The sequence below is a fragment of the Octopus bimaculoides genome, chromosome 3 (assembly GCF_046866305.1).
Source record: "Octopus bimaculoides isolate indiv1 chromosome 3, ASM4686630v1, whole genome shotgun sequence".
In the NCBI taxonomy this organism is placed as follows: domain Eukaryota; kingdom Metazoa; phylum Mollusca; class Cephalopoda; order Octopoda; family Octopodidae; genus Octopus; species Octopus bimaculoides.
This window is the reverse complement of record NC_142930.1, coordinates 101549483-101572093: the sequence shown is the minus strand read 5'-3', so window position 1 is coordinate 101572093 and position 22611 is coordinate 101549483. Positions and strand designations below refer to the sequence as shown.

General features: G+C 32.9%; 1 protein-coding gene across 5 annotated transcripts in view; it reads left to right on the top strand.

The window, feature by feature from the left end:
* LOC106871954 (protein still life, isoform SIF type 1) overlaps window positions 1-22611 on the top strand; it is a 903947-nt gene that overhangs the window by 836261 nt on the left and 45075 nt on the right. The window contains exon 19 of one of the 5 annotated variants that reach the window (XM_089349425.1): window positions 6970-6981. The exons of the other annotated variants lie outside the window; for them this stretch is intronic. Within the exon in view, the coding sequence (XP_089205551.1) occupies window positions 6970-6981 (12 nt within the window). The remainder of the gene's footprint in view (window positions 1-6969; window positions 6982-22611) is intronic. 5 annotated transcript variants of the gene reach the window in all.

Sequence of the window (22611 nt, the reverse complement as noted above, 5' to 3'; positions counted from 1 at the left end):
AGGTGTGTGTGTGTGTATGTATACACACACACAGGTATGCATATGTATATCATTAATCAGTGTTTACTGAGAGCTGTCATTAGTTTTAAATTAAGTTTGCCTACTTTGTTCAAAGATTTTATTTTGGGTGGAGAGATAAATTCTAAAATATAATGAAAATTAATTTTTGCAAAATAGAATGATGCATTATAAATTATATAATAACATAATGGTTTCTGGGTACTATTGACTTCATGCTCCTATTTTTTTCCCATTATTGGAAATATTGATGATGACTTTAATGACAGTTTTGCTTCATTATTTTAATTACATTTTTACCTTCTTTATTTACAAAATTGTTGCTGAATTTTATGATTCACATGCAAAACTTTATATCATTATGCGAATTTTTGATGTTACAAGTAATTTATTAAATAGAAATCCTACATCTCAAAGTGTCTCCATCAAATTCCTGATTGAACAATATTTTCCAAGAAATATAAATTGTTAAAAATGTCAGTTATTTTTTGTTTCCATGCAATTTTGATAAACATATGGAGCAACTTTGGAACTTTACTCTTGTCACCATAGGTAATACCAGGAAATATGGCATACATACAATAATTATAATTTAGATTTTATCATATTTCTTGGAGCTTATTCAAAATGATGAAATAAATATTAATTTTCATAAGAAAAATATTTATTACCTTAAAATAAAGAAAACATTCAAGAAGTTTTAAAAGATTGGTTACAAAATTACTTTCCCTGTCGATTTTATGCTATGGAAATTCACACACACAAATGCTTTTTTCTCTCTCTTACATATATGTGTTGTACAGTGGATTCTCCTGTCGATTTTGGTGTATGACAGTCCAACAGCCAGTTCATAGACTACCCACACCAATGATTTGTCTTTGGTAGTGAAGGCTTATGCAGGACCAGCCACACATTTCAGAAATATTCTGAAATTTTGGGGGAGGGGGTGTAATCGATTAGATAAACCCCAGTATGCAACTGGTACTTAATTTATCAACCCCGAAAGAATGAAAGGCAAAGTTAACTTTGACGGAATTTGAACTCAGAACATAAAGACAGATGAAATACCGCTAAGCATTTCGCCCAGCGTGCTAATGTTTCTGCCAGCTCACCGCCTTACATTTCAGAAATATTGATAGTAAAATGCCGGTGCAAATGTTTGCCAGAAATTCAATGAACAACATAGCTCAGACTTTTCTTTTAGAGTTCTCCATCTCCTAACTTAATTTCTTTCACCATGGCTTAGAGTCCAAACCAGAAATTTCTTAGTTCTCACATATTGGAAAAACTCAACAGGCATCTCATGCCATTTATTCCCTATGCCATTGTGGTTATTTGCCTCTTCAGTGATAGGTGTCCATAGGGCATTTTGATGCAAATCTACAAGGGTTCTTCTGAGGAACGCTTTATGGCATTATGTTAACACTGAACAAATGGAAAACAATATACTATGATGAAAGATAGAGTGAAAGGGAAAAAGAGGTAAATGGAGAGAGGAAGAAGAGGAATAGAATGATTCAGCGGGAAAAGAAAGATAATACAAAGAAGGTATGTTCAGGATAATAAGGGTATCGACTTTGGGTAGATTTTAAGGTAAAAATCATGTAAGTGCCTTAGAATTTAGATTTCAGCTTTGTTTGTGTACAGAATGTTCTTACATTCCAAAAAACTATTATTTAGCATTGTAAAAAGACAGTATTTGTTATAAGGGGTCTCTTAGCTTAATGGTACTGAGTGCTGAGCTGGAATTTGTGAGGTACAAGTTTGATGCTCTGTGGAGACTTACAGGCCACTTTTTTCCCCGTCTTAGGGTATTTATCTGATTTTCAAAGCTGTCTTCATAGCCACCCTGCATTCAAGAATTCATTTATTTTCTGTTGAACACAGACTCACACAGCTCCTCTAAGTTTGTTTACACAATATTTGCAATATATCAACTTGTACAGCAGTCATACCTTGTGAGTAGTATAGCAGTATTATCATGAATTGTTACAAAGGCATACACACACACACACGCGCACAATATGGTTGGTGGAAATAAGTAGAGTCATTTAGTATATTGATATATTTTATTATGTGGGTATACAGGTTGTACATGAGGGAGTCATACCCAATGACTGATGTAGCAGCATCGTAGTCAACTGCTATAAAGGTGATGCCTTAGACAGGTATATTTACAGATGTATCAAATTCTTAGATCAGGCGATGAAAGTTACAGAGAGGGCCATAGCTCAACTAATTAGGACGAGAGTTAGTCTAGGTGAGATGCAGTTTGGTTTTGTGCCAGGGAGAAGCACCACTGATGCCATATTTCTAGTAAGGCAGCTGCAGAAGTACTTAGCCAAAGATAAACCTTTGTACTTGGCTTTGAGTTGACATGGAGAATGCCTTTGATAGGGTCCCATGATCCCTTATTTGGTGGTCAATATGGAAACTAAGGATAGACAAGTGGTTAGTGAGAGCTGTACAAGCCATGTACAGGGATGCCATCAGTAAGTTGAGGATTGGCAACAAGTATAGCAATGAATTCAAGGTACAAGTTGGGGTTCACCAAGAATCAGTCCTCAGCCCCCTCCTGTTTATCATAGTCCTCCTGGCAATAACAAAGGAATTTAAGTTGGGCTGCTCATGAGAGCTCCTCTGTGCTGATGATCTTGTTCTCATAACCAGATCACTTCCAGAACTAGAGAAGAAATTTCAGGTGTGGAGGTGATGACAAATCAACAGGCCTTAGAGTAAATCTAACAAAAACCAAAGTCTTAGTAAGTAGGAAAGTGGACAAATCATAAATCCCCTCTGGTAGACAGCTTTGCTCAATCTGTAGAAATGGCCTAGGCAGAAACTCTATAAGGTGTACCAAGTGTAAGCTTTGGACACATAGGAGGTAGAACAATATCAGAGGAAGGTTATCTGGGAAAATAGTCTTTATGTGTGGAAGGTGCACAGGTACAATAAACGCTACAAATGTACAGAAAATAGACTCCATCAAATGCCAGATGGAAAAGCTAGAGGTAGTTGATGGCTTCCATTATCTAAGTGACCAAGTCAGTAGTGGAGGTGGATGCTCCGAGAGTGTAGCTATGAGAATAGGAATAGGCTGAGCGAAGTTCAGAGAGCTTCTACTTCTGTTGGTTACAAAGGACTTCTCTCTCAGAATGTAAGGTAGACTGTATGATGCCTGTGTATGAACAGCTATGCTACACAGCAGTGAAACATGGGCTGTGACCACTGAGGAAATGTGTAGGCTTGTAAGAAATGAAGCTAGCATGCTTCGCTGGATGTACAATGTCAGTGTGCATGTACAACAGAATGTAAGCGTCTTGAGAGAAAAGTTGGGCATAAGAGGTATTAGATGTGGTGAGCAAGAGAGACAACTGCGTTGGTATGGTCATGTGATGTATATGGACGAGGACATTTGTGTAAAGAAGTGCTGATCTCTAACTGTGAAGGGAACCTGTGAAAGTGGTAGACCCAGGAAGACATGGAATGAGGTGGTGAAGCATGCTCTTCAAACATTAGGCCTTATGGAGGTGATGACAAATGACTGAGACCTTTGGAAATATGCTGTGTGTGAGAATACTCATCAGGCCAAGAGAAATCATAGTTGTGGCCATGCCGATATCATGTGAATGGTACCTGTGCAACATAGTCATGGTCACTGCCGGTGCCATGTAAACAACACTCATGCATCATAATCATGGTCATTGATGGTACCATGTAAATGGCCCCTGTGAATCGCCTATGCAAATGGCATCCATACACTGTAGTTGTGGTTATTGATGGTGCCATGTTAATGGCTCCTGAGAATCATGGTTGTTGGCAGTGCCATGTAGATGGCACCCATGAGTCGTGGTCATTATCAGTGCCATGTAAATAGCACCCATGAATCAGAGTCGTGGTCACTGCCAGTGCCATTTAAATGGTACCCATACATCGTAGTCATAGTCGTTGCCAGTGCCATGTACATGACACCTGTGAATCATAGTTGTGGTCAAATTGCACCTGTGCATCATAATAGTGGTCATTGCTGGTGCCATGCACACAGCATCCATGAATCATAGTAGTAGCTGTTGCCAGTGTCATGTAAATGGTACCCATGCCAGTGGCACAGAAAAGTACCCATTATACTCCTGGAGTGGTTGGCATTACGAAGGGTATCAAGTTGTAGAAACCATGCCAAATCAGAGTGGAACCTGGTGCAGTTCTCTGGCTCATCAGCTCCAGTCAAACCAGCTAACCCATGCCAGTATGGAGGGTGGAAATTAAATGATGATGATGGTATAGGGTAGCTAAGCTACTTTCAGTTTATATTCCAGTTCTGCATGTTATAAAATGTTTCAGTTCAGTTATTCTGAATAACTAATGACCATATAAGGATGTGTTAAGAACTTTGAAAAGTTATTGTATGTATGTCATATACTTGCCTGAACAGGAGCAAAACTTTGGACTTTCTGTTAATAATAAACTACTTTCCTGGAAACTACTCCCTGTCGAAGGTAGAACAATTGGCTATTGTAAATATGCTATTTGAAATTAAGACTCAGTGCTCATTGTGGAAACACTTTTGACTATAGTTCAGCCCATTTGGGAAAGATTTGAAGCTAACCTACAAGTGATCTGAATTAAATATCTGTCACAAGATCAGATGCTTAAAAATTTCGGGACTAATTTTGGAATATAGTGGCAGGGTAATACATATTCCAGTTTCAAAGAAAATGTTTTCTCTGAGATTGCAGTCCATTACTCTACAATATTGTGTATCGTGGATCAATATATTTTTGTACACTTTTCATCCCAGTTTCTGTAGAAAATATTTTTTACAATGAAGTGTTGTTTCATTTGACAGTATCAGAGCAACTTGTTAGTCAAATAAGTGAGCTTTTACAAGGTTGCTTACAAGTTAAATGAAGATATTTGAGGCTTCATCAACTGTGTTTGTTGTACAGTAAATTATATTACTTTTCTTCTAAGACAGTGCCAATAACTTTTTCTTTCAGAAGACTTCCTTTTATTAACTCTTGCTTTTAGGCAACTTTGTTCTTTTATCTTTGCTCAATATTTCATATTAGTCTTTTGGCAATATTGGGTTTACAACTATAGCTCATCTTGACTTCATTGAACAACACATGATATTCATATTTGCTCAGTAATTGTCTCTTGTTCTATTGCTCATAGAATTCATACTAAATGGTAAATAAAACCTAATAATGTTTCACTCTCTATTTTGTGTGTGATAGTTATTTATGACTTAATTAAACACTGCAACTTATTCATGCAGACTGTTTCAGTACATTATCCACATCTGTAAAGCCTCCTCTGAACAACTGTGTAATGGCAGATGTCATTAACAAAACACAACTTTATGGAAATATATATAAAATTAGGACCACAATGTCAGAATAAAGGATAAAGTAGTTCATCAGTATGGTGGGAAAAACAATAATCTTCCCAAAAATTGTGTATGTATGTATGCACATGCACTTGCAAATACATGCACATTAACATTGTCAGATTTATCTTTCACAGATCTGGCCAAATTCATGTTTCATGTTTAGCCAGCATGTATCAGCTATCCACACTGTATGTCCAAACAAAAATAGAATGTTTTGTAACTAAATTATTTGACTTTTTGTAAAGTAATATTCCAAATCTAATTCCAGTCAAATTTTAATCTCTTCTGCATCACTGTCATACAGTACAATACTTTATACACATTTTTTCCAAATTTTTATTTGGAACAAAGAGAAATAGCCCTTTTTGTCATGTAAAAGGAATTCCTTGAATATTAATGATTCATTCTCTAACCAATATACTATCCATATAACCACTTGAAATTTTAATATCAACTATTTAACTACCTACAAATTATGTAACTGAGCAAGACTCTTTCCCAGATTCTTATATTCTACCTAGAGATTGATACTTTAAGCTTTATCTTCAAAGTCTTAAAATGTTTATCTGTAATACCTAAAAAAAGTCTACAATAAGTACCAGATCAATCATCACCATGTGATGTTTTTTCAAAATTATTGATTTTCAAATTCCTTTGTGATTGTTACAAGGAGTACAGTTAGAAGATAAGAGTTGATAACAGAATCTGAATGGATACACTAATTCTCATAGGAATCACTGTCAATCTGAAACTTGCATATAGCACTCTCATATATGATCTTAACTCTTTTATATTTGGCATTCAGCCTCACCAATTTTTTGCAATACCTAATGTGGAAGCACGCATGCATACACATGGAATGGGGGGGGGGCAAATATTTGTATGAGTGAGTTCATATAGATATATAAATATAAAATATTTATAAATATTTGCCTTTAACTTGATTTCTAAATCTTATTTGGAAAGAAAAGGCAGAAATTGCATGTAATATTCTTTTACTTGCCTTTTTCTGAGATCATATTTCACAAAGGAATTATCTTGATAATAAAATATACAGAAAACTTATTAATTTCTTTAAAATTTCCCATTAAATAATCTTTTAAATACTCTGTCATCCCAAAAAACAAAACAATAAATTTTCCTTACTTTAGTTTAAGAAAATAATTCCAGTTATCCTCTTGTTCACTTTTTTTTTTTAACTTTGAAGATTTTGGTGAAACTTTTAAATTTCCCACAGTACACATCTTTTACATATATTTGTAAATGTTTTGTTTGTTTAAGACATTGCCATGTATACCTTGTTAATATTCAAGTTTAAGCAAACTCTTGTAATATAAATATATAAGCACTGTTAGGTGCTAAATAGGTTATTTTTTATGTATTAAAATCTTACCATCATACAATCTAACAAAGCACTGATTTTTATCATACCAGTATATTTTAATGGCTACTTGGATTGGTATATTTATATGTGTGTATATAATTGTTTTATTATTAATATTTCATCAGTTACATAATATTCACTCTAAATTATTCACAACCGATTCTATTTTTTTTAGCATGCACCTGGAGTATGTATAATACTTTTTTACTCCCTTGTTCACATAAACATGTATATACTACTGCAATATATGCATGCATACATCTGTCTACATACATATGTATGTATGTATGTATATGTAAAGTAGCATGCCCCACCTCTATTATCTTATACTCATGAACTTTAGAGTGAAGTAACCAATGGAAAAATAATTAAGGCAAATTAAAAACTACATTTTGTAGAATGCATGAATATGTCTTATCCAATAGAAGTATAATTAGACATGAAGAATCATTAAACATATACATACATATCATTGCATATTATTTCGTGTAATTTTGGTTTCATTTTGCATGCAAATACAAATATACATCTGTTAATTTTGCTATTGCTTTTTTTTTTTTTTTCAAAAATTAAATTCGTATAATTAACATTTGGTGTATTAAATTGTTTTTATTTTGTGCTAATGAGCCATCAAATGTAAACACAGAAATGCTTTTATCTTAAAACAATCATGTACAAAATTAACATACTTGCATAAAATTCATTGTTTTGTTTTAATATGTTTACTTTTCTCATTTTTGTATATTTTGTTTGTTTATTTTGTTGAAAAGTTATTTTGTTCTCTGGCATTGGTTCTCTTTTTATTTTTGTAATCTCTAGAATGAACTTACAGTTTGTATTGTTTTATTATCATACATATTGCATAATACATTGATTAGTTCTTATCTTTATGAATTGAATTTAAAATGATTTTGCTACAAATTTCAGCCTTTATTTTATATCTAGATTTTTAACAGTTAACAGCTTTTTTATTAATTTGTTTTTATAAATGGCAGCTCCTAAACACATTTATAAAGAGTGCAACTGCCATTTCCACTTCAAAATAGATCCAAAGTTGATGTAGCCTCTCAAGATGTGGAAGTCATACCTCAATCATGCTCTACTCATATTTAAGTGAAAAGAAGTTTATAATTAGTTTCCTATTTCTTTAGAGTTATTGAAGTATGGATAAAGAAATTCATCTGAATGAACATTATAGAAATAATAAGCTGATCAGAGGAGGAAAGGCAGACTGAAGAGATAGATACACTAGATGTTCAGCAGCCTCAACACCTGTAGGTTAGTGTCTGTTGGAGGATAGAATTCCAGAGTATCTCAAATTTTTAGAGTGGATCTTGGAGAAGAGACAGAGTAGTAATAATGAGGAGGCTTATGTATGGAACAAATGGGCCTAATTGGAGAGAATATTTAAATAGCTAGTTCAGAAACCATTGTAATATCAATAGAAGGATCAAAGAAAAGAAATTACCTGTCTTTGAGATAGTAATTTAAGCTTGCTAGTGATTGAACCTTTGCCAATCAGCTGAATGTTTTTTTGAATTAGCTTTGGAGAGGGTTTAGTAACTGATTGATGAAGTTTATGAGATGTGTAGAGTCATCATGAGTAATGAATGTAAGGACTAACCTTTGAGTGTTTTAATTATCTGTTGTTCATGACTAGAGAGGGTGTGTAATATGGGAATTTTGTTTATAAATGTAGTGATTAAGGCATTTAACTGTTGAAAGAAAATTGACTACCATGTTTCCATTTAAAGATTCTCTCACTGTTTCTGTTTGTGGATTCAATGTCTGGAATGAACTAGTTAGGCTGTGTTTAAATAATGCCTGTATGTAGTAGATTAAGTTTAGGAGAAGAATATCATTCAACTAACACTGGGTGATAACAGTGGTATTTAATCATATAACTATTTTTGTTTTGAAAACACTTTATATCATGAATTTTATTGTTTCACCTGTCAGTCTAAGACGTAAATTATTCATTTAAAAGAGGATGAAAAACTGCTACCAAAATTTTAATAATGAAAGTTATTTTGAAAATTTTGGAATTTTCAAAATAAATTTGTTTGTAAGTATGCTGAATATGAAATATTTTCTCTAATGAGAAAGTCTGTTCCAGAGCTGATGTTAAAGGCTATTTAGCTGTTGTAACTGTACCCACTAAATGTTTAATAACAAAGATTAAGGGGAAACAATGGATCTTTGTCATAGTACTGAACTAAGTAATATATAGAGGGTTTGATGATTAAACAGTCTAAAGTTAAAATTCTGCTATGACTTACTATTTAACACTGGACTCATAACATTTCTGAGTTTGAGATATACCATAACCATTTAGTTATATTATGTGTTATATGTTTGTTTTAGTATTGTTTTGCCAGAGCTAGATACTCAAAAATTGTATTTGGGATTTCTAATCCATCTGAAGAATAACTGCAGATTTTATTTTAGTACATCTATTATATCATTGAATGTTCTCTAGTTTGATCTCTTAATAATACAAATTAAATAACATCTAATTTTCAAGAGAAATCGGTAAATTTATTATGTTGCTATATACATAATTTAGTAATGGAGCTATTAGAGCAAAGCTTCTTAATTATACATTAGCTGGCTAGGCTGATACACTCTAGTCATTTATTTTCAACTCTAACCCTAAGTTCTCTATAAATAATATATATATATATATAAACAAAGAATAAGAGTTGTCATACAACGGAACAAAGAATATTTCTCTAGTTCTCTTTGAAGATATTTCAGTGTAAGGCGTTTAATTTTTGAGGGTGGAGGTGGGTCATGTGTATGTTTTTATAGATTACATGAGACCTTAACTATAATAAATATAACATTGAATTAATGTAATTTTTTCTAAATGGCAAATGGTTGAAATTGAATTCTATTCCAAATGTGAGAGAATTTTGTTTTTACTATTGAATATTTTATGCTTTCTATAAAATCTCGAAAAGTATTTCAGAAACATGTTAGAAAGATCTCAATACACAAATTGAAGTTCATTAAATTTTATCATATTCCAGCATGTCCTTCAATTATTTTCTTTTGTTAGTTATATTTGTTGTTTTTGTTTGTCAAATATATATGCATTATTTTTGTGTATATGTGTATTCATTGATGTACATGTAGCCTTTGGTGAGTATATATCTACATGCATACATGCATAGTTAAAGCACTTAAGCTACTCATGTATGATATCAAAGAAATGTATTTTGTATTTGTAACTATGTGATGAAATGGAATTTTCTGTTCATACAAAGTAAATAGAGTTGCAATATGAATCAGGCTCTTAGATTATTTGTAGTTGCTTATTTTCATAAGTATTCTGCTTATGACCTTGCACAGAACAGCTAATGGTATTAGCTGGTCTACCACGACTGAATCAAGAGATCCCTGACATTTGTGAGGATTCAGTTAAAGTATGTGACTAATGTGACTAGAATAACAAATAACTTTAGCATTTGTCATATAGAATGCAATTGTTATTTTTATGGTAGGTATTAATTTTTCATTGGAGATAAGCTGGTGTTTGATAATATTAAATACATTTAACAGTCTAGTGAAACCTGTACTTAAACTTTCATTGATTTCAAATATTACCATATCTGTTTGGATGATTGTATGAAATGTCTCTTCTCTACTCTTCCTTGTGGTTAAGTATGCACACACACATGTATACACACACATACACTTCCACTAATGTTTACTCAAGAGAATTTAGGATATATTTTCATTGACCAAGACCCATAGTTCAATGATGTAAAAAGATTTTGGTTTACCATACTAAGTACTAAAATATATTGTATTTCTAATTGTATAAATTTTTGTGACTTTATGAATAACTATACACAAAACTATATTACTAATTGAATAATTAAGAATATATTTTGATTGTTCTTTTCAGTCCAATTCAATTTTTTATATCATTTTATTTTTTGTAAGTATTTTTCAAATGCAATGTAAAGTTCTTAAAAATCTACCTGTCAAGATTCATGTTCATACAGAATATGTATAAAAATACATTTAGAGAGAAATTGAATACAAGCATTAAATCATACTGAAGTTTTGTCTGTGTGATAGTGAACTATAAGACTATAAAACAATACTTCAAAGACATTTTTTTTTGTATATTTAATTACTAACATTTTTATGTATTTAACTACCAGTCTGTATTATCATTTTAGATCCTTCACCTTTCTACTTATATATTTCTTCTTTTCTGTCTTTACTGTACCACATTTATGAAATATTTGTTAGATAAACATTTTCAACTCTTTATTTGCAAATCATCATCATCATCATTATTATTATTATCATTATTATTATTATTATTATTATTATTATTATTATTATTGGTATGTGTGCCTGTGTGTGGGGGATGTGTTTTGTATTATGAACATGAAAATACATTTTTTGTCAATTTTCAGTTGTGTGAAAATTATAAAGCTTTCCACTAACACTTGTATTTTTTGACAGGTTCATTTTTTATCTATTTTATATGTATTATTATTGATCTTTATTGTATTCTGCCTTCTATTTATGATGATGTTGGTAACAGTAGTTGCTAGTTTCACTAAAATTACTTGCTCTTTTAAAACAATTCAGATTTTCCCTCTTCCTTATACAGATTATCATTTTGAATGCTATGTCAGTTGATCTAAATGTTATCGTTTACATGATTTGTAACAAGTCAAAAATTTTATTATTGCTAATCAGTTGCTTTTATCTGTGCCATAAATCTTGAAATGAGTGAGGCCAGATTGACATCAGTCAATGCAAACTCAATCCTAAAGCATTAAACAGAAATCTTTATTCCTGAAAAATGCTGTTTTGTTTGTAGTTTGATAAAAGTATGAACATTTATATCTATTTAGTTCAGCTACTTATTCTTCAGATAAGAAATATATATCAAAAGTACTTTTTAAATAAATACTTAGCTGTATTGAAAATGTTAAATTGTTATAAAGTATTTTCTCTCATTTTAAATGTTAAATTACTTTTACTAAACTCATCATCATAGCAATCTTTCATTTACTCATAGACTTATGATTAATTATATAATAATACTCTGCAATATAGCAAAATATTTTGTCTATATATGAAAATATATAAATGTTGACTGCTATTTATATTGGCAAATAAATTCCTGTACCCATGTGTATGTTACAACATTAAGCAAACCAATACAATAAAATGTCAATACATGCTTCAATATTATATATCAACCAATATACACTTTAACAAAGTAGAATACTAATCAATGTAAAGATACATCAAACTCTTTAGTTCTCCTCTTTCTATTGCACCACACACAAAATAAATATAATCTACTGCTCACATATAGTATTTTTCAGACTTACATGATGGTAGGAAAGCTATATAATAGGATGGGTGTAATGATAATAAATAAGCATGTATTTCAGTGAATAAAGTGTAGTCAATCACAGAAATTTAGTTTAGTAATGGATGTTTCCAGCCAGTTCAGCTACTAAGATCTAAAACATTTCAACTGAAATATTGAACACAACCACTTCAACAATATTGCTTACTTAAAGACTATAGCTTCAACTTTTCAACTCTAGATCCATACAAAATAGCTCTTGTGGCAGGCCAGTGTTGTGATACAATTTGAACCGCAACAGTTTAAAAGACAAAACCATTCTATTGGAGGGACATAAGGAAACACTCATGATATTCATAGAATGTATCAACATAAATTGTATGATAGCATGGCATGTTTATACTTTGTTACATGACTGATACAGTAGTGAAGAACAAATTATTGAGTTTTGCAAACTGTAATGGCTATTTGAGTGTAATAATATATTCATAGCAGTGTGCAAAGTTTTTTCTAGCCAAGGTATACTTTTGTAACAATAAACAGTTTGTATCAATATTTACATAAATCCTAGGAAAAGCAATACATAATTTTTCAATACCTATATTTATGTTTTGCTATAGTATTTTCAATTACACTTACACACACACACACACACACACACACACACACACACACACACACACACACACACACACACACACACACACACACACACACACACACACACACACACACACACACACACACACACACACACACACACACACACACACACACACACACACACACACACACACACACACACACACACACACACACACACACACACACACACACACACACACACACACACACACACACACACACACACACACACACACACACACACACACACACACACACACACACACACACACACACACACACACACACACACACACACTTCAAATGAAAACAATCTTAGCATGACTGTGTGGTAAGAAGCTTGCTTACCAACCACATGATTCCCTGTTCAGTTCTACTGTGTGGCACCTTGGGCAAATGTCTTCTACTATAGCTTTGGGGTGACCAAAGCCTTGTGAGTGGATTTTGTAGATGGAAACTGGAAGAAGCCCATCATATATGTATGTATATATTTGTGCATGTATTTGTTTTTGTCCCCCACTATCGCTTGACAACCGATATTAGTGTATTTATGTCCCAATAACTCAGCAGTTCAGCAAAAGAGGCTGATGGAATAAGTACTAGGCTTACAAAGAATAAGTTCTGGGGGCAATTTGTTTGACTAAAGGCGGTGCTCCAGCATGGCCACAGTCAAATGACTGAAACAAGTAAAGTAATAAAGGAATCTTCAATCTTTTCATTATTTTTCTACTTAAACATTATTGTTGCTTTGATAGGAAAACAAAAAGCAATATTTTTTATATATAAATAAGATGGATCAGGAATTTTTTTTAAATATCAGTTTTATTATCGAAACATTCTTGTAACTAATTTAATCTAAAACAATAAACTGATATATTCTAGAATAAATTAAAAAGTAGAACGGATGATTGGTGGTATGTGGTTTTTGAAAGTTGTGGTAATACTGTGCATGTGTGTATATATATATATATATATTTGAATATTGGATATGTTCATAGTAGTTAGCCTATGAAGCACGTTCACTGCCTATAGCTGTCTGATGTCATCCACAGTATTTACACAATTGTCATTGAATCTATCTCAGTAATTCCTCAGTGTTCTTTGAGTATGTAACATTTACATCTCTATCATTTGATATATTCCACTTTCTGTCCCTATCATTTGTTATATATATAAAACAAGCATGCACATGCGCAACTGGACCCTTTCAACCAGTTTCCTTCCCTCTTATGATGTCACCTACCACTACCGAGAATCTCCCTAAGTACAGATCTTCTTTGGTACCTCTTAATTTTCTTATCACCTAAAATGATTTCAATCCTTATCCATTAATACTTTTCTCTCCCCCTACACTTTCAATGATACACCTTGCCACTGAGCCACCAAATTGCCTCTCCGACATACATCTCTCTTTCTGCTCAGGCACTACACTTACCTCTCTCTCCACACACACACTCCATACCCAACCACATGTTATCTCTTCCATTCTTCTTCTGTCTAATGTATTATCATTACAATTCTGCTGATCTATACTGTCAGTCATCTCTTGATCCTTTTACCTCCCCTAACTCATTGCCATCCATCCCTTAATCCTACCAAATCTTTGCAGTGGTTGTCTCTCTTCTCTCACCTATTCCCCATTGCTCACTCAACCATATTCCCCTGCAATCTCCACCCTGCCACACTCCTGGTCTCTGTTCCATTTCTACCCACCCAGTACCTTGAGGGTCCACTCTGACACCAATATTTTTATCTTTTTCCAACTCCTCCCTGATCACATCCTCCCTGTCTGTGAAGTTGTGAGTATTATGCAGCTACTGGTCTGCTCTGGCGCTGTCTCATACTTTTACCTCCCATCTCCTTACATGAAACTGCCCCTCCTCCCCTCTGGGTCCATAGCTTGCAAGCTGAATAGCAATCTCACTAGTGCTGGTGACTTGGAAAAACCACAGAGTATCAACTGCAAAGTGTTTGGTATTACGAAATGCATCCAACTGTAGAAATTATGCTAAAACAGACTGGAGTACAATGCAGTCTTTTGGCCTGGCAGAAACTTTCAAACAACCTAACCCATGCCAGCCTGGAACATGGACATTAAATGATGATGATGATGAAGATTTATGCTTCTAATGAATATGTTTATTGCTAATCTACATCTTATACATCCAGAAACCTATAGTAGTAATCACAGGCTGACATAAATTCAAATCTTTTCTCACTAATCTTACTGAAAGTTACAGCATACATTATATATATATGAACAACTTTAAATATGTGTGTATTTACATATTTATACTTGTAAATATTTTCATATCTGAATCTAAGTGACATACTTGCAATAAAAATATAATGTAATAAGTTGATGCTGATTATGGAATGGTTTTATTGAAATAGTAGTTCAGTGTAGTGAAGTTGTACACTACAAATATAAAGAAGTTAGTTTCTTATTTTTCCTATGAACAAAATGCTTGCTTTATTTTTTAGTAATATTTAATTAATGTAATTTTAAATATAAACTTCATGTCTTTTGTATGATTGTTTGTTGTTAAATAGCCTTGATTATCTATTTTGAGGATATGTGTGGGATAGAGATTGTCATTCAAACACTTAACAACAACTCACATAAATCTAGCTTCCCAAATACATTGATATGTAACATACAGGTCTGAGTTAAACATTAATGCTTCATCTATTGCTATCATTTTTTTAGAACAACCTTTAATGCTGCCGTGAAATTTAGAAGTTAAAACATGTTCGTAATTTTAAATACACTGGGAAATTTGTTGATAAAGTTTGTTATATAAATGCTTGGTACGCTACGATTGGACATATCAAATATTTATACAAAATCCCTTGCACTGAACCATATTCACTGAATGCACCACTTGCAACAATGTAAAACCAATTTCTTCAGTTAACAAATCAAACAAGAGCACTTAGAGAGTGCAAACCTCCTCCAAGGCAACACCAATGCCCTTTCAACGATTAACCAGAGATGATTTTTAAAATGAGAATATCTGAAATAATCATGACTGCTCTCTCAAATGAGAATACTAAAAATGAGCCCAACCGCTCTTAAAAATTAAGTAAAAAACAAGAAAAATAATCCAGAATCCTTGTCCGGTACTGAATCGATCTCAAAATCTAATCAGTTCGTGCCAGTCATGAGGCCAAACATCTCTGAAAGTTTCGTCCAAATCCATCCAGTGGTTCTTTAGCTATCTTGTCCATGGACAAACAAACAAATAAATGCAACTGAAAACAATACCTTCACTAAGGCAGAGGTAATAAAATGCAACTGGTCATTAAAGACTACAACCTTCCACACAAGGTTTTCATATACACTCAGTTTCAAGCTATCTTGTATCATCCTTTCCTGAATACCATATCTTCTGTATTTAAATTATAAGCAGAAGTATTTTAAAATATTAATTCTTATCATTCATACTAACCTAACGTGTTATTATATTCCATATACACTGAATTAATAATTCATTATGCATAGTAACAGTTTATTGCTGCTTAGCAATATCAAATTTAAATTAAAAGCTATACTACTTAAAAACAAGCCTGTTAAAATGGTGCAATCGAAAGTTGTAATTGATAATAAATTTATTTATTCTTTGGGATGTTGTTGTTCGGCAATAGTTGCAGATGATTTAGTGGAGTAGATAGTTCCTATTATCTAATAAATGAATAAAAGAAAACAAGCAAACATTTATAACTAGCTAAAATAAAATGAAAAAACAGGCACTTTTACAGCAGGCTAAAGTAAAATTATAATTAAAAAACTAAAATATAAATTAAAATTTGATTCATACATCAACAGACATAAATGTACTGATAGCTATTAGGACAGGTGGCAATATAATATTGTTCTTTATTTCACATGGTACTTTTTTTTGCATGATTAATTTTTTAACCAAACATAAAGAATTAATATTCTAAAATGTATAGTGGAAATCATTAAACAAAACTGAATGATGCAGATTTAGAGGAAGGTATACAGAGAAGTTTCAATCAAGATTCTTTAAAATTTGACCTACCAAGTAGGGAGATTACCATTTGTTGTTTCCAACAACAAATAGTAAAAGTCAGAAAGGGAAAGAATAAAACAAATTACAGAAATACTGCAATTTTTTTACTCAGAAAGAAAAGGAAAAATTTTTAAAATATATATGAAAAGAAAAGAAAACTAAAAACAAAGAACAAATTTTTCTTTATATTCTAAAAACTGATTGAAAATATAATGGGTTGAGGAGTACATACTGCTTTCTGTTTTTTTTCCTTTCATTCCTTCTACTAGTTTTATTCAAATCAAAAGATGTCTTGTTTGATCAAATGTTAACTCTGAAAACTTTGTAAATGCAGTTTTGTTAATTTTAATAAAAAAAATTCATTAAAGAAGAGGATAATTCTTTCTTTGTCTCTCTCTCTCTCTCTCTCTCACTCATTTTTTTTTTTTTTTTCAATATATTCCTATCAGTTTAGTTATCCTACAGAATAATAGTGATTTTGCAGAATAATGTTGCTTAAACCGAACTATAATTATTTTCTCATTTTACCGTGCTTTATTCAATGGAAATTTCATTTAACAAAGAAACAATGAAGTTAAATGAAGAGAGTCTTATTTAGCATTTTGTTTTACCTGAAATAATTTTTTTCATATTGACTTCTTTTATTCTTTATTTTTTTTTCTTAATTTATCATTATATTATATTTGATAGCCTATCTCCTTGTCCTATACCTATTATTTTACTTTCAACCTAATTTTGACTAAATAATACTTTGCTTACTATCAAATTATGACTGTAAAAATGCAACTCGGTATAACAGTTTTGATACAAGCAATAAGAATTAGATTGCCACCAATTTAAAGGTTAATTTATTTTGAGCCAACCTGACTAATCATAGTTGCAATCATTTTATGGCAAAAATGAGGATTTCGTTTTGAAAAACTCAGTTTCTATAAAACCTTACTATACCTTTGCCATGGAAGTGCATAGATTTTTATCCACAAATATGCCACCAATCATGTTCATTTCTGTCTATTACTTGTTACATTAATACTGTGGATAGTTAGGGATATTAGCCAGAATATAGTGACTAAAGGCAAAAAATGTTATCAATAGGCTTTCTAACTTCTTAAACTGAAACTTGTAGATGTTTGTTTTATATTCAGAAATAAATAACAATATCTTACTCTAAACTGAATTACATACTCTAAATTGTACCATTGCCAAAATGGTGTTTACTATTCTTATTTCATCAGCATCATCTTCCTGCTATGGTCCATCATCATCATCATTGTTTAACGTTGTCCTTCCATGGTTTGGATGGTTTGACAGGAGCTGGCCAGGTGGAAGCTTGCACCATGCCTCTGTGTCTGTTTTGGCATGGTTTTTATAGTTGGATGCCCTTCCTAACACCAACTACTCCATAGAGTAGGCTGAGTGCTTTTTAGGTGGCACTCACACAAGCGAGCATTTTACAGCTGGATGCCCTTCCAAATGTCAACCACTATATTGTGTGGACTGAGTGCTTTTTAATTTGCACCTGCACTGACAGGGTCACCAAGTAACTTGCAAGACAAAAATCTTTTGAGAGGGGAGGGGGCACTGGAGGAGGTGATCTTGTATCAGATGATGAAATGTTATAGTGAGACAGAGAGACAGAAACAGGCATCTTGCTGTAGAGGAGGTATAAGGTTACTCTTCCCAAGAGAGAGAGAGAGCAGGGGTCAGGAATGAGGACAGAAACAGGTATGCTGCTGCAAAGGGGATACATAACCTGAAAGAAGTTCAGGAGGAGAGAGAGTGGGAGACATCAGGATAGAAATGGTGGCAACGTACCGGGCATACTCACAAGGGACAAGGATCAGAGTATAAATGGGATGGTTGAGTAAAGGCAGAGAGAGATATAGATGGTGGCAAGTGCCAGGGCATACCCTTGAAGTTCAAAGGTCATAATATAAGTGGAAGGATAGAGCCAAAGAAGAGTGATTTGAAAGTGGGGAGTGGAAGTGAGTGATGTGTGGGGAGAGTACTAGATAGCAATGATACAGAGAAACAGGGCTGTGAGGACAGGATGACAGGGTTGGGGAGTGAGAGGTAGGCATAGTGCAAGAAGGAGGAAATGTGAGGAAGAGAAGAGATATAGATTGGTTTGTTGGAGTAGGGTAAGTGAAAAGTTTTCTTGTTACATGTGGGCGGAACACACAAGTTGGGGGCTGGCGGAAAGCAATGATATAGATGTAGTTTGGTTTGTTGCAATAGGGTGTGTAAGAACTTTTCTTATGTGTGGGTGGGACACACACTGCTTCTGAAACTCAGTTTTGCTGACTTAGGCGGGTCTTCTCAAGAACCTCATATCGCCAGACATCTTATTCCATTACCATTTCCTCTGTGAAACCCAACACCCTAAGAGCTGTCCTTACCACTTCATCCCATATTTTCCTGGGTCTCCCTCTTCCACAGGTACCATCCACTTTCAGTGATCAGGACTTCTTTATGCAACTGTCCCTATTCATACGCATTACATGTCCAAAGCAATGTAGTCTTCTCTTTTGTATGCTACATTTTATTCTTCTTATGCCCAACTTTTCTCTCAATACATTTTCACTTTGTCGTACATGTGCATTGATGCTGCACATCCAATGGAGCATACTGCCTTCATTTCTCTCCAGTCTACACATGTCTTCTCCATTCAAAGCCCATGTCTCACTACCATGGAATATAGCTGTTCACACACAAGCAACATAGTCTACCTTTCACTCTCAAAGAGAGTCTTTTTATTGCCATCAAAGTTAATAGCTCTCTGAACTTCTTCCACTCTATTTTTATTCTAGAAACAATACTTTCAGAGCATCCTCCACCATTGCTAGTTTGATTACCTAATATAATATGATATATATGCAAAGATTGATTACTCATTTCTCTGAATCTCAGAGAAAACAATGGCTTATAGCTGTTTATAGTGTACATGAACTTCGATAAGCTAATTTGCATGATGGTGCAAGTGCAAGCAACCTGATTCTTGATTTACTATACAGTTTATAAACTGGGATGTACTATATACTTGTAGTATGTATTTTCAGGGAACACATATCTTTTTAACTTCACTTTTTTGTATCCTAGCCACACAGAGAAAAACATGGTATTTACTTTTCACTGCCAGGCAAAAAACATATACTTTCTAAAGATAAATATACACCCTAAGTTTACTTTTTATATCTCTATTTAGATTTCTAGTCACTTTTTTCTATTTTTGTTTTCAACCTTTAGAATTTGGTAATGTAAAACTAATATTTTCAAAAGCAGCAATATTTGTTTCCTTATTTAAATGTGTATGATTTAAGTTCAAGATTTTGTAGTTCTATTTACATGAAATTACATTGTATTATGGTCAAACACATCATATAATTTGGACAAGACATTGCTTTTATTCCTATAATAATAGGTGACCCATTCAGCTAGGGCACCAGCATGTCACTAAAACTGAAAATTCTTCTTTTCAAGAAGACCCTTGAAAAATCTCCAAATACTATAACTTTCCTTTTTACTTTCTTTGTCTTTTATGTCATTTGTAATGCTAGAAGTACAGGAAAAGCACATCTTTGTTTAATACTGATGGTAAATTGTTATTACATTAAGAGGTAAAAGACTATATGATGTTATATGTAAATATCTATTAGTCAAAGAAAACTCAGTGAAGAACTTAATCAATGTGAAAAACTGTCCAAGTAAATATCAAATGAAGTGTGTTCATTCCAAAGAATTATTTCAGTGTCAGCAGTATCCCACTTCACATCTAACATGAAATAGCTTACAAATTTATTTTTAGCACATTTTACAGTTTATTATTTAGTCTAATCACTCATCTTCCAATCCGCTGTAAATGACTTCAGTCTTTGGTATAGGTAACATGATCTCCATAATCTTTTGTCTTTATGCGTTGTTACTATACTTTCTGTTTACCTATTGTTATTTGCTTTCACTCATTATCTTTAATAGAAATTACTGCAAGTTATGTTGACAGATATAAAAGATGTTGAACTGATAGCTTTAAAACTACCAAATATCTAACAAATGTTTCTCTGTACAGTTTTAATTTACAAGTTTGTCAGTGTCTCTGAGAGTAAGTTTTCCCTAAATTCTAGTATTTCTCAATGGGTCTGCTTTCCATGCTAGCATGGGTTGGACGATTTGACTGAGGACTGGTGAACCAGATGGCTACATCAGGCTCCAATCTGATTTGGCAGAGGTCCTACAGCTGGATGCCCTTCTAACGCCAACCACTCCGAGAGTGTAGTGGGTGCTTTTACATGCCACCAGCACGAAGGCCAGTCAGGAGGTACTGGCAACGGCCATGCTCGAAATGGTGTATTTTATGTGACACCTGCACAGGAGCCAGTCCAGCGGTACTGGCAACGAACTCGCTCGAATGTCTTTTCACGTGCCAGGAAGGCGACGTTGGTAATGATCATGCTCAAATGGTGCTATTTACGTGCCATTTGTATGTTGATTGATTTCTTGGGATAGGAGAAATTTCTGAGGGAGGTTGTAAGAAAGGTGGTAAAATGTATGAACTAGAAATCAAGACATTGCTGTGGACCCAAACTTACTGAGCTCTTAATATCAGACTGCATAACTTGTCACATGCTAAATATAAATAATAAATCTACTGACTAGTTTTCTATATATATTTCTTGTTATAAAATTGGCCATTTAATATCAATTCTTTCACTTTATTGATATCAGTACTTATTCAGCCCCTTACAGTTTCACTTTTGTGATAGAGATTAGATTAGTATAATAAATCTCAATATTTTCTGCTTGCTGTTTTCAGAGCAACAGCTTATATTTTAACAATCACATTTTATTCTTTCCCTAAACTACAGAATTTGAAACAGACTCTCCAATAAAAGTTTACTTAATCAACTGGATGAGATCAAGCATCCATTGTCTTTCATGTCTTTATGAGAATAATGGTTTCATGCAGCTGGGGATTTGTTTTCTTTTCTATTCATCAATCTTACAGTCAATTCTGTATTTTATTCATAATCAGTTTGGTTGATTTGTGCTTTGGGATTATATCCCTGTTGTGTTTTAGCTGTATTGCTGGCTATTTTTTCTGTGCATTTGAAATTATATTTATAATGTACATATTCCTTAGGGCAATGCACTACCCATTGATCTTGAAGCATTATTAGTAGTAATTGTAGCAGTAGTATTAAATAATGTGTAGATCACTAATATATTAACTGTGAAACTTAATTAGAATAAGGAGCCAGAAACTTTTAAGGCTGCTTGCTTCTTTTGTTTTTAACTAGTAACATATTTTAGTAAAATTACTACAGTTTATGTCCCATTCTACCGCTGAGACTTTAACACAAATATCCTGCTAGGAAACAATATTTGCAATACCAATTTTTACAGCAGTTACTATTGTTGTTGTAGTCTTCATCATCAAATCATAATCCAATATCTAGAACTTCTTGAACTGAACTTCTTGTCAGGTCCACATTTCGTATATTGACATAATTTCTGTCATTGAATTCTCAAGGGAAGACTGTCAAAAACGATAGACAAAAATGTTTCAAATATATTAATGGAACAGTATTGGGAACATGTGCTTCAAAGAAACAAAAAATTACATTTTCTCTCAATCAGTGGAGAATTTAGCTTATTTGAATATTGTATTGAAAGAAATAATGGTTTTACATTAAGCAAAAACAACAGTTAAATTTTGGCTTTAGTGACATATTTGTAGTTACCAACTATGTTCACCCTCTTGTATTTGTAAACAAAAAAACTACTTTAT